Source organism: Dinoponera quadriceps, unplaced genomic scaffold, assembly GCF_001313825.1.
Source record: "Dinoponera quadriceps isolate SergipeBrazil2010 unplaced genomic scaffold, ASM131382v1 scaffold458, whole genome shotgun sequence".
Lineage (NCBI taxonomy): Eukaryota > Metazoa > Arthropoda > Insecta > Hymenoptera > Formicidae > Dinoponera > Dinoponera quadriceps.
The window spans coordinates 324,585-337,743 of record NW_014554796.1 but is presented as its reverse complement, the minus strand read 5'-3'; the positions used below and the strand labels follow the sequence as shown (position 1 = coordinate 337,743).

General features: G+C 33.5%; 1 protein-coding gene across 1 annotated transcript in view; it reads left to right on the top strand.

The window, feature by feature from the left end:
* LOC106741960 (histone deacetylase complex subunit SAP130-A) overlaps nt 1–12,713 on the top strand; it is a 27,194-nt gene extending 14,481 nt beyond the window's left edge. The window contains exons 8-10 of the mRNA XM_014614453.1: nt 6,461–6,904; nt 6,989–7,182; nt 12,105–12,713. Coding sequence (XP_014469939.1) covers nt 6,461–6,904; nt 6,989–7,182; nt 12,105–12,353 — 887 coding nt within the window. The 3' untranslated portion in view covers nt 12,354–12,713. The remainder of the gene's footprint in view (nt 1–6,460; nt 6,905–6,988; nt 7,183–12,104) is intronic.
* The last annotated feature ends 446 nt before the right edge of the window (nt 12,714–13,159 follow it).

The window sequence follows — 13,159 nt, the reverse complement described above, 5'->3', positions numbered from 1 at the left end:
TAATTTATAAAATATATCAATAAAATTTATATATATATATATATATATATATATATATAGAGAGAGAGAGAGAGAGAGAGAGAGAGAGAGAGAGAATATATAATAAAATTGATAACATAAAAGAATATGAAATATTTATGTTTTTTATTTAATATAATACATTATAAGCTCTTTATATATTGTATATTACAGTGGCGGCTATATACTTACGTACGATTAGCAAAATTAAATTTTATTTTTGTGCACATTTATACATATATTTATACATATATTTATACATAAACAAACAAAAATCAATTGCATATTTTACAAATTTATAGCATACATTATGAAATAGCAAAACAGTGTTAATTATCAATTTACTATAGCTAAAAAGTTTCTTGTGTTTCTTTATTTATATTCAAGTGTCAATGTTTTAACAAGTTTTTAAATCTATAATTATAATATTTTATATTTAGACCCTTATTTCTAAAAACTTTAGCATCTTCGTGGCATGGATTCGAATGCCACAAAGATATGCTACTGCTAAGCACCGCTTAACAGGTATGGAATTCCAAGCTTCTATCGTAGCATACAAATCTTCAATATTCTTCGGCTTCCGTTTTACATATTTATCCACATCGATTCATAGGATCTCTGTTGAATTCAGATCCGCCAATTGTGCCGATCATTTCATTACGTCGATGTAACAGTTATTTGAAAATATTTCGACAATGCGTGCCTTGTTTTTTTGATCATTATCTGTTTGATAGATCCATTCTTCCGGCATATATTTTTTAACAAATGAAAGCAAAACATTTTCTACGATGTTCAAGTACGTAATTCTGTCCATGATTCCTTTTATTTTACAAATAGGATTTGTACTATTAATAAGAACCCATACAACTACCGACTCACCACTACCTTTTATTGGTTTGTTGGTTTTATACAATTCTTGCGATAGCCTTGTGACGTCTCATATATATTTTATATATATTTTCTCATATATATTTTGTTATTAGATACGAGTCGATTAAACTTAGATTCGTTAGTAGAAGTAATTCTGGATCATTGTCGCGTCCAATTGAAATATTCTTTCAAAAGCGATGCTAGTTCGGCGATTTTTTCTGGTATGAACGGTTTCTTTCTGACAACGTCTCCGTTTAATCGAAATACATTCAATTTACGCCGAACAGTTCTAACATTTATTTTTTATATCAAGGTTTAATGATATTTCAGCGTGGATATTGATTGCAATTTTAAATCTGATTTAGATAATCAATGAATCTTACAGTCAGTTCTTAAGTGGTTTTTTCGTAGTTGTTCGTTTTATTTTATGAGAAACGTTGTCTATTGTTCCATGACATTTAGTGTTACGTAGCTTGATAACAAGCTATAATAGATATTTCAAGGGCTGTAGAAATCTTCCGATAATACTTCCCAATTTTGCGAAGCTGCTGCACTTGCCGACGTTGTTCTGTTATATTCTTTCGTTTACTCATCACAACACATACTATTACAACACGTCTGTCTACCCAATACTTGATAAATACTCGGTTAGTGTTGTTTACATAACAGAAATTTTGACTTAATTATGTATTACCACGGTGTATGTAAGTACATGTCCGCAGAATTTAACATTTGAATAAAAAAAACATAAGAAACTTCTTAGCTATGCTCATAAAGATAAGCTCATAAACATTGTTTTTCTATTTCATAATATATGCTGTTAACTTGTAGATAAATATTTTATTACTTTAGCTGTTTTGCCAAGAAGGAGATTTGGTTTACAAAACTTTCCTTATTCACATTCATCCATCTATTCCATTAAATATAAACCTTCACAATTTAGTTTCTTATCCTTAATATTCTTATGCTAATATCACAGCATTACTCTAATACCACAACATGTATCACAAGAAATATCGCAGTTCTCACAGCCTATCTTTATATATCTTTTAATTATTACTGTACATTTCCATTCTTTTATATAATATACTTAATCCTTCGACACATAATCTTCTAAACAAATAACATTTATCTTCTCCTACTCTCCCACCTTCACCGAACTATTCTATTTATCTTCTTCCTCTTAATCCTCCTTATTCTCAGTTCTCTCTCCAGAGCTTTCTCAATGTATTTTACATCATTAAGTTCATCATTCCAAATCTTTTCTCTTTTTCCTCTCCATCCTCTCCCAACGTGTCGAACCATCCTTTAGTCGTTGTATACATATCTATACAGGGTGCGTCAGCTAAATTCGGACAAAATAAACAGTGTATTTAACAAAAATTTATTGGCCAAACGTACGAAATTAATAAAAAATTAATATTTGGTCTATGCATAATTCCGTAGCGAAAATCGAGTAAATTTCAAACGCAAAATATTTAGCGTAAAAAGCGATTTTAATCAACTAAATATGTTCCATTCTGTTCAATAACTACCTGTCATCTCTCTACGAACTTCATTATTCCTCTTTCATAGAAGTCCTGAGATTTTTGGGCAAAGGAGTCATCCAAGTGGTTTTTGAGGACGTCCAGGGAACTGAAAGTTTTGTTATTCAAATTGTTTTGTGGCGCCCGGAACAAGTGATGGTCTGAAGGTACAAGGTCCGGACGGTGGGTGCACTAAAACATCCCACTCAAGCCGCAATAACTTTTGCCGGGTCATCAGAGAAACGTGTGGTCTAGCGTTGTCCTGGTAGAACACAACGCCCTTTCTGTTCGCCAATTCGGGCCGTTTCTGGTCGATTGCTCGCTTTAATTTGGCCAGTTGTGAGCAGTACTTGGTCGAATCAATCGTTTTGTTGGGTGGCAACGGCTCATAATATTCGATTCCTTTCCAATCTCACTGAGAATGACCTTCTTCGGGTGTAATCCAGCCTTTGCGACCGTCTGAGCAGTTTCCCCGAGCTTCGACCATGATCTTTTCCGACTGACATTGTTGTAGACAATCCACTTTTCATCACCAGTGATCATCCGCTTTAAAAATTGCTCGTTTTGATGGCGTTTGAGCAACGAATCACAAGCTGAAGTCCGGTCCATTACATTCTTTTCGCTCAGTTTGTACAATAACGAATATAATCGTTACTTTGCGAACCTTGAAATGAACGAACTTCTTTTCCAACGAGATAATCTCGTTGCATACGAGAGATGCACACATTAAGTTCGCACAAGACTTAGGCTCTCGTGCAACTTAATCGCCCCTTGTGCTCTCGTGCATATTCTAAGTCCACACAAGTCTTAGTCCTAGTTTACAATGGAAGCTTTAAGCCTTAAGAAATTGACCAGTCACAATCGAATTATAGAAGAATAATCAACTGGTTCGTCAATTTCTTAAGGCTTAGAGCTTAAATTCTCATTGTGGACCCCGTTTTAGACTTGCGCGCAAATCATGCGCCTCTTGTGCATTTTCGCACATATTCTAAGTCCAACCAGGACTTAAACCCGTGTCAGACTACGGATTAGGATTGAGATTGGATTGGAATTTTGCCAATCAGAACAAAGTTCATTAAACTTCGGCTGCCCGGGCCGTTTGAAAATTTCGGGCGTGCGCCAACACCATAAATTGGAACATTGCAATTTGGAATGATATCCATCATTAAAAATGGCAGCTGCCATTTTTGCAACTATTTTGATGATTTTTAGGTCGCAGTATATATGTTTAGGAGCAAACATGCAAACATCGGAATTGTAACTTTTATCACTCTTCTGAGTGTGCGCTGCGTTTGCTTCTGAGTTTGTTATTACCTTTCCAGAATTCAAACATCGTAAGGATGTTTACATTGAATTCGTCTACCGGCGCGCAGAGTGAGCCATGTTTCCGTGCCGCGCACCGTTTGTTTCAAAGTCGCATATAATAGTACTCATCAGAAATTTCACTATAATACTTCAAAAAGGTGCTCAGAATTAGATGCCCTTTTCGGCCCGATTTCGAAGGCTTATTGTCTCTCACTACTACTCCAGACTTGACGGCCACGTTGCCGATCGCTCTACCTCAAGAATATCCCTCCGTTTATTAGGCTAAACGTTTATCCCTCCTTTATTAGGCTCTACAATAGAGTTTTAGGCGTTAAAAAACTGACTATTGATTAATCTTCTATAATTTGATTGTGATTGATCAATTTCTTGAGGCTTAAGGCTTAAAGCACCTATTGTAGACTAGGACTAAGGCTAGGTCTTCAATAGAGTTTTAAGCCTTAAGCCTTTAAAGCATCTACGAGGTCTGTTCAAAAAGTATCGCGAATTTTGTGTTCTTTCAAAAATTATTTATTTATTCATGAATATCTATTTTGTCTCCTTCAAAGTAATCCCCATCAGATATTATACACTTGTGCCAACGTTTTTTCCAATCCTCAAAGCACTTCAAAAAATCATTTTTTGTGATCTTGTTCAGCTCCTCCTTCGATGCCGTCTTTATCTCCTCAATCGTAGCGTAGCGTTGTCCTTTCATGTGCCTCTTCAGTTTCGGGAACAAGAAAAAGTCACAGGGGGCCAGGTCTGGGGAATACGGTGGCTGCGGCATCATTAGTGTGTTGTTTTTGGCCAAATATTCGCGCACAAGCAACGATGTGTGAGCAGGGGCGTTGGTACGAATTTCACGGCGACCCGTTTCATGCCCAAATTATTAGTAAAAATCGAATGGCACGAGCCAATCGATATGTTTAGGTCCTCAGCAACTTCTCTAACGGTGATTCGACGATTGGCCAATACTATTTTCTTCACTTCATCAATGTTTCCGTCTGTTGTTGACGTGCTCGGGCGTCCGGCACGCTCTTCGTCGTTCACATCTTCTCGGCCCTCTGAGAACATTTTGTACCACCGATAAACGTTGCTTCGGTCCAAGGTAGCTTCACCATATGCCACAGTCAACGTTCGGAATGCGTCCGCGCACTTAATTTTGTTAGATTCTTTGATCCATTTTTTGGAATAGGCAAAAATCGAAGACGAGCCAAAACACGTCCAAGCAAAACAGCTGTTAAAGATAAACTGAATATTCAAAATGGCCGAACTTGTCGGCATAAGTGAGGGACATGAGTACCAACATAACGCCACAAAAAAATCTAAAATCGAATATACGTAACCCGCGGAAATTTAAAATTCGCGATACTTTTTGAACAGACCTCGTATTGTAGACCCGTTTATGGCACATGCTGGATACCTTCCATCAAACCGTCACTAAGATATTCTCCTCGCAAAATAGTTGGTTGTTATTTTTGAAAAACAAAACATTAAATCTTAAATAAACAAATTTTCTATCAGTAAATTATTATATATGTTCTACAATAATATGGTGACAAGATCATTTGATTACAATTACTAGAGTTATGAAAAACAATGAAATTTAAAATGATTACATACTATATTATCGTAGATTGCTATCGTAGATAACATATATATTACTGCATATATATTACTAGCAAATTTTGTGTTTATTCATTTATGAAGATAACAATTACTTTGCAAGAAAAATATCTTAATAACGGTTTGGCGGAAGATACTCAACAAACAGTGTCTCATACAGAGGAACGCTCTTGAAGCAGAGCGATTGGCGGTTCGACTGTCGAGCCTGAAAGAGTTCTATAGAAACATTTAAAGAATTTGATTGGCGCAGAATTTGGCAAAATATTGGAGGGAAATGATAGTAATTATCATGTTGGGAATAATTCAACGTGTGCAAAAAATCTTATTCACAAAACAGATACTTTCACAAAACTTATACTTGCATATAAATGTAAGGCCTCCACTTGGAGCGTTTATTTTAAACATTTTTAAGTCGTACCTCTTCCTAAAGAAGTGAACTGGAATATTCATGAAACGTTGGAAACGAATTCATAAAAAACGCAGCGCTACCTGGAAAGCCAAATTAAGCATTTCTTCATATCACTGAAGCCTAAATTATTACATAAATTTGTTTAAAAAATTTAATTGGTTTTTTTTTCAAAGCCACAAATATTTTTAAAACATGGTAAAATATTTGAAACAGCTTACATATAAAATTATTTATGCTTTATTCAATTCAATTACTTTGTTTTCAGTTAAATTTATTTGTCGTTTCAATGATATCACAATAAGAGAATTTTTTATTATTGTGTAAGTTTTATTTAAAATAATAATAATATTCAGATATTATGCACATGGTTGTATAACAAAATCTTGGACGAAATATAAAGTAAATAGCTTGTATATATGTTCACAACATAATGAGTCAGGATTATTTCATGACTCTAATGATTATGAAGCGCGTGATGCTTTTGATTCACTCGTAAGAAAGCTTTTACGTTTATTTATGGATCTCAAGCTGCTCTCTTTTAAAAAATTTGCTCAGACGTCATTTTGTTACAAGGGAAAATTGCTTCTTCTGGTACAAAACAGCACAGTATATTCCATAGATATGAATTCTAGAGTATATATTACCTGTATGTGTTATGAATTTTATATTGTATATTGAAGGGTGATAATTTCTTTTAATTATATCACAGGTGCAGCTAAAAATCTAGTTCCTCTATTAGCGTCATTACCATCGAGTAGATCGACTTCTAGTCCACCGTGTTCTCCGAGAGGAGATCAGGATGGTGGCGGTTGTCCAAGTTCAGGGTCCACAACTGTATCTGCGACGTCCTCACCGGGTCTTGACGAAGAACTGGAACAATCTAGAATTACGATTAATCCTGCTGGAGAAATGTCACCGAGGAAGAAACCTCGCAAACAACAACTCACGGGCGTAGAATTAACCGAACCGAGATGTACAGAAGTGGTAATGGAATTTTTCACCGAACAAAAAGCAAAGAGAGAAATAAAAGAAGAATTGAAAGAAAAGTCGCCTGACAAGAAACATACTCCCAATGTGCATAGAGACATTAAATCACCTACTCAACAAGCAGAAGTTACAATACGGTTGCGGCCTATGCCAAGTTTGTTAGGAGGTACATACGAATCTTATATTAAGTTTCATTCCACGTGTATATGTTCAAATTTAATATGTTTATTATACACTGCATATTTTTCAGGTTTTTGGAAAAATAAGTATGGAAATAGTAGGCTACATCATTACAGAAGACCGAGTGATGTTCGACCACGTGAAGAGAGAAGACCTACAGTTGCCGAACTGGCACAACAGAAGCATGTATTACAAAAACTTAATGGATGGAAAGTTTATCATCTCTCTGCGCAAATGGAAGAGTTTGCAGAGCTTGAGAAACAAGTAAGGGGAAGTTGTTTATTTTAATAATTAAATAGTTTAAATAGTTTAAATAGTTTAAATAGTTTGAATATTTTAACAGTTTAATAGTTAAATATATAAGGTGTCCCATTATAAATAGCCACCCCCTTTCATCTTCTAAACTCTGTTTTAAAAAAAGATAGACTCTAACAAATATATATTAAATTAAATGACTTTAAATGAACTGTGTTGCGAATACAGTGGTTGTTTGTAAACATTATTTTCATTAGAGAACAAAAAAGTAATTTTTTACGGTGATATGGATATTTCAATGTAATAAAAATTGTAGCGCTGTTTGTAACGAATATAACGATGTACGATATGACGGACTTTTTTTACGAATTCTACAAGTTTTGTCGATGTAAAATTTCATGGATAATTACTATTTTTACCATTTCGGTCCTACTGTATGACCAACTTCCGACTCCTGTACATTACCGGTTAACATATGACGCTAAATTTAATATATTTTATACAGAGTGAATATACAAGTAAATGTTCCAACTTTTTACCATGCAATATTGGCTATCAACGGTAATTATAATTGATCAAGTATCGTGAAGATGGCCTGCGCGCATTTGCATATCTTCATCTTTTCACGTGGTTATAAATATTATAATATATAACAATAGTAAATAATACTTATACATAATTAAATAATCATTACAAGTATAATACTTATAACATGCTTTACTGTTATAACCACGTTAAAAAAGATATAGATATACAAATGCGTGCAGGCTTCACGCTGTTCAATCAATTATAATTATCATCGATAACTAATATTGCATGATAAAAAGTTGAAATACTTATTATGTTAAAAGTTAAAATACTTATTATGTTAAAAGTTGAAATACTTATGTTCACTCTGTATACATCAAATACTGCAATTAAGTGACATATATATCAGCTGCTAGCGCAGGAATCGGAAATTGGTTAAATACGTCAAGAATGAAAATGTAAAGATAGTGGAAATTATTCGTGAAACTTGACAACCGACAAAACTTGTAGAACTCGTAAAATAATTCTATCATACATCATTGTATACGTTATAAACAGATCTACAATTCTTATTGTATCGAATTACCTATATTACCATAAAAAATTATGCATACTTTTTTGTCCCCTAATTTAAATAATTTTTATGGACAACCACCATGCTCACGATAGAGTTTAGTTAAAATTATTTGATTTGATACATATTTATTATGGATTATCCTTTTTAGTTTAAAAGATAAAAGGAGATGATCATTTATAGGGGGAAACCCTGATATGGATAAAATATAGATAATATATAGGCAAAAAATACTATAGTATATAATACTATAGTATAGGCAAAAAATACTATAATACTAAGATAAAATTATGCAATGGATACGGATTGTAGCATGTTTTCTTGAAGATGGAAGAATTAAAATAGATGAATAAAAATTGAATAGTATAACAAAATCTTTTCTATGGACTCGTTTTTTCATAAATATAAATAAACACAGAAAATATGCAATTATATTTTTTAATTTTTTTAACTATATTTTTTTATAAATCGATTCTTTTTGTTAATAAGAACCTTTATATGGGAGCGTCAAGCGTCATCTGTGCAGAAAATTATTGCGCAGGATTTTAAACGAATAGATTTCAGCTTCTTGACGCTTATACTCTGGTGAAAATTATTTTTTAAACAATTTCCGATTTTTTCTAAAAATTGATCTTTTCAGAGAAAGTAAGATATTTTTTAGAATGTTTTAGAAAAATTCAGAAACTTTTTTCTGCATTAATCAAATTTTCTCTTTTGTCTGTAGTAAAATAATGAAAATTTCTAACGAACTTTGAAATTCTCTTTACATATTATAACAGAAATTTGTCGAACTTCATATTCGTTAACCCATTTGCATCATGACTCTACTTAAGTTTCTGTGTTCAGACATCAGCGACGTTCAACTGACGGTTGGCCCGTAACACCGCGCGCGGCCGTATATCGGCAATATTATTATTTTCGTTAACTTCTACAGTACACAGTAAATTTCTACAGTAAATGACTTCCGAATAATTAAGAATGCAATGAAAATAGCTCAAATGTTCACAGATTGACAACAAAACGTGAACTGTGTCATATACGGAATATTCCGCGCTCGGTGATAGGTGACGATCGTCATGCGCGGAATATTCCGCTTACGGATGCAAATGGGTTAAAAAAAATCAGATTTTCAGAATAATTTTAAATTTTTCAGAAAAATGAAGAAATAAAATACTTTTTAAGAAAATATTATATTTTTTTCCTTTAATCTTCTCCGGTCTCATATTTTTCATACAAAAATGGACATTTTACGTTAAAATTAGATTTTCCAGAATTTTTTTTAAGAAATTGAAGTTTTCTGAAAAATGTTGAATAATTCACTTTTTTGAAATTGTAATTTCTTTTACAAAATCATTTGATTTGGTAGAAAAAATTGAAATTTCACAAAATATTTTCAACTACAATTTTATTTAAAAAAATTAGAAAATATAATTTTAACATAAGAGGTCCATTTTTGTATTAAAAATATAAGACAAAAGAAGATTAACGGAAGAAATACAATGTTTTCCAGCAAAAAGTATTTTATTACCTATTGTTTCCGAAAAATTTAAAATTATTCTGAAAATCTCTGATATCTTAACGTATATGAAATAGTTCGAAAAATTCTGTTACCTGAGAAGAGAATTTCAAAGTTTGTTAGATATTTTCATTATTTCATAGGCAGCCTGCAATCTCTAAAAGACGTCGTTGGGCGTCCTTACTGTTAGGACGTCGAGATTTCCTCAGAACGTCCTTAGAACGTTTCGTAGAAGTCTGTTTGGGTTTATTATAGATGAAAATAAAAATTTGATTTTTGTATAAAAAATTTTCAATTCATTCTAATTCATTGTAAATTTGTAAAAGTAAGATAAAATAATTCCAACTAATTCTTAACTTCTGTGTATTTATAATGATAAATTATAATCATATATTTTCTCAGAAAATTTCAGTACTTTGCAAGAAAATATTAAATTATAAGACATATTCGTCCCCTTTTCTCCGCTTGGTAACAGAACGTTCGCTTTTTTGTATCGTTACAAACATTACACGCGTAAATATTATCTTTCACATTAAAAGTGACATTTCAACCGTCAATTTAATACAATTTTATTGTGATCAATGAGCCCTAACGTTTCTTGTAATATTTCAAAACATGTCAGAAAATCAAGAATATTTTCGTCATATTATACTTTTTTATTACCGAAAAGGCAAAAATGCGTCGCAAACTTGTAAAAAAATGTGTGCTGTATATGGAGCCGATGCTGTGGATATGGATTCGACGTACGGAAAGTGATTCCGGAGAAATTTGAAGAGGGAGATTTTTATGTCAAAGATGCATCTCGTGCCGGGGACGGCCTGTCACCACAGACGTGGATGAAATTAAGACCATGATTGATAGCAACCGCCATTTGATGACACGTGAGATTGGTCAAGCGCTAAATATTGCTGTCATTACTGTTTCGAAATATTTACGACAGTTTGGAATGATCAAGAAGCTCGATAGCTTGGATGCATCAGTTGAGTGACAAAAATTTAACGGACCGGATTTCTGCTTGCGATTCGTTACTCAAACGTAATGAAAATGAATGTTTTCTTAAACAGCTCATTACTGGCGATGAAAAATGGATTCAATACAACGATGTTAGTTGAAAAAGATCATGCGGGTCACAGCGGGGTGAGCCAGCACAGACGATCGCAAAGGCTGAATTGCAAGGAAGGTCATGCTGTGTGTGTGGTGGGATTGGAAGGGTATCAGGTATTACGAGCTACTGCCACCAAACCAAACTATTGATTCCACTAAAGCCCGTATCAGACTACGGATTCAGATTATGTTGAATTTGGCCAATCGGTGCAAAGTAAACTGAACCGAAATTTAGTGAAATTTAGTAAACTTTACACTGTTTGATCAAATTTCAATTCAATCTCGATCTCCAATCCGTATTGTGATATGGGCTTAAGTACTGCTCACAATTAGTCAAACTGAAGGAAGCACAATTGACAGGAAGAGGCCAGAGTTGGCCAAGAGAAAGAGTTGTTGTGTTTCACCAATACAACGCTAGACCACATGTTTCTATGGAGAATCGGAAAAAAATGTTGCAACTTGGCTGGGATGTTTTAGCGCATCCACCATATAGCCCGAATCTTGCACCTTCAGACTTATATCCATTTGTTTAGAACTTTGTAGAACTCTTCTAATTGTGTAAATTTACCAAATTTGAACTCCTGCCAAGACCACTTGGATCAGTTTTTTGTTAACAAGTCCTTGGAATTCTACAAGAGAGGAATCTTTCAGCTACCAGAAAGATGGAAGGTCGTCGATCAAAATGTTGATGTTGTGTAAACGTTACACACATACCTATGTTACATACATAATTGATCGAGCTTATTACCGAATATGCAAATAAATGATTTTAAAAACACTAAAAAACGGGACGAATTTATCTTACAATCTAATATTTAGAGAAAATGAAAAAAATTCTGCAATTATCAGAGAATAGAGATTTTAGAAAAATGCATTTTTTTCTTATTTTTTCTATATTTCTCTGAAAATATTCCAATTTATAGACTTTTTGGAGAAATTTAGAAAATTATTTTCACCCGGGTATTATGTTGAGTAACACAAGTTTGGTCAGGAAAGAAAGTTATATTCTGATGTACATTATTATAACACTATAAATTGCTATTTATATTACATAGCATATATTATTATTAAATAAAATATATTATAGAACGTCATGTCTCCTTAACTCTTTCAATTTTTTTTCTTTTTTCAATGAAATAGGAGCTATGACTCACCGTAATTGTGTAATTAGAGTCAATAATTTACTTTATAATTGTTTTGTTTATTTAGGCACACGAAAAATTAAAAATGACGCTAATGCTACTCGAATCGCAGCAAACTTCTAAAAGCAGACATATTGATGGGCTCGAACGTGTAAATGACTTGATTAAAGGGAATTTGCAACGCAGTACTTTAATCAGTGAGGGCATGAATGAAGCACGTTTGCAACTCAACGCTATATTTCAACACAAACAACCCATTACTGAGATTTTACAACGTTGCGGTAACAAACGGGCCCAGAAGAAGAGGGATAAGTGAGCTATTGTGCAAAACAAATACAAGTAGGATATATGCAGATAACATTTATTAACACGTTCTGTACTGCGTAGGTGATAGATGATCCATGTTACCAAACCTATACATATGTTTATAAAGTTATTATATGCGTTTATAAGGATATGTCTTATAATACTTACAAAATTATATAAAAATTTTGATTATTAAGAAAAAAGAAGGTACAAATTGTATTATAAAGCGAAACAAATATTTTTATGTTAACAACTTAAATAGCGTGCGTGGAAAGTCGATGTAAAATTAACGCGGTATGGAATGTGTTAAAGGCAAATTGACGAAGGAAGACTTTATTTTTATCTGTGTCACAGAATCTATATAAGAATAAATAAATGGTTTTATAAGTCTCAAAACGTGGCTCTGTTACCGATATATTTACGATTTCACTTTTACAAGTCTATAATTTATTTTAATACAATGCTTATATACAGGATGTCCCGCCTCAAATATTTTTCTAAATGAAATGTTGCGAACGGCTATAGCCGCTCGTATCAGGCATGCACCGTCGACGATGTGAGACGGAGTGCCGGCGCGTGAGTCGATGTTGCCGGGTTGCGGCGCGTTAGACGGCGCAGCTCCCTTACCAGCATAGATATATAGCATAGAGTAGACCGAGCACTCCCATTGGAGGGCTAAAGACGGCATTAGTAAGAGAAGGCAATAGAGCTAGTGGTGCTTTCATCGGCATATAGTACTGGACGGAGCATTGGGCCGAAATCGTATTGACAGACGTAGAAAGAGACAGGACGATGTATAGGTAGGAACGGTTTATA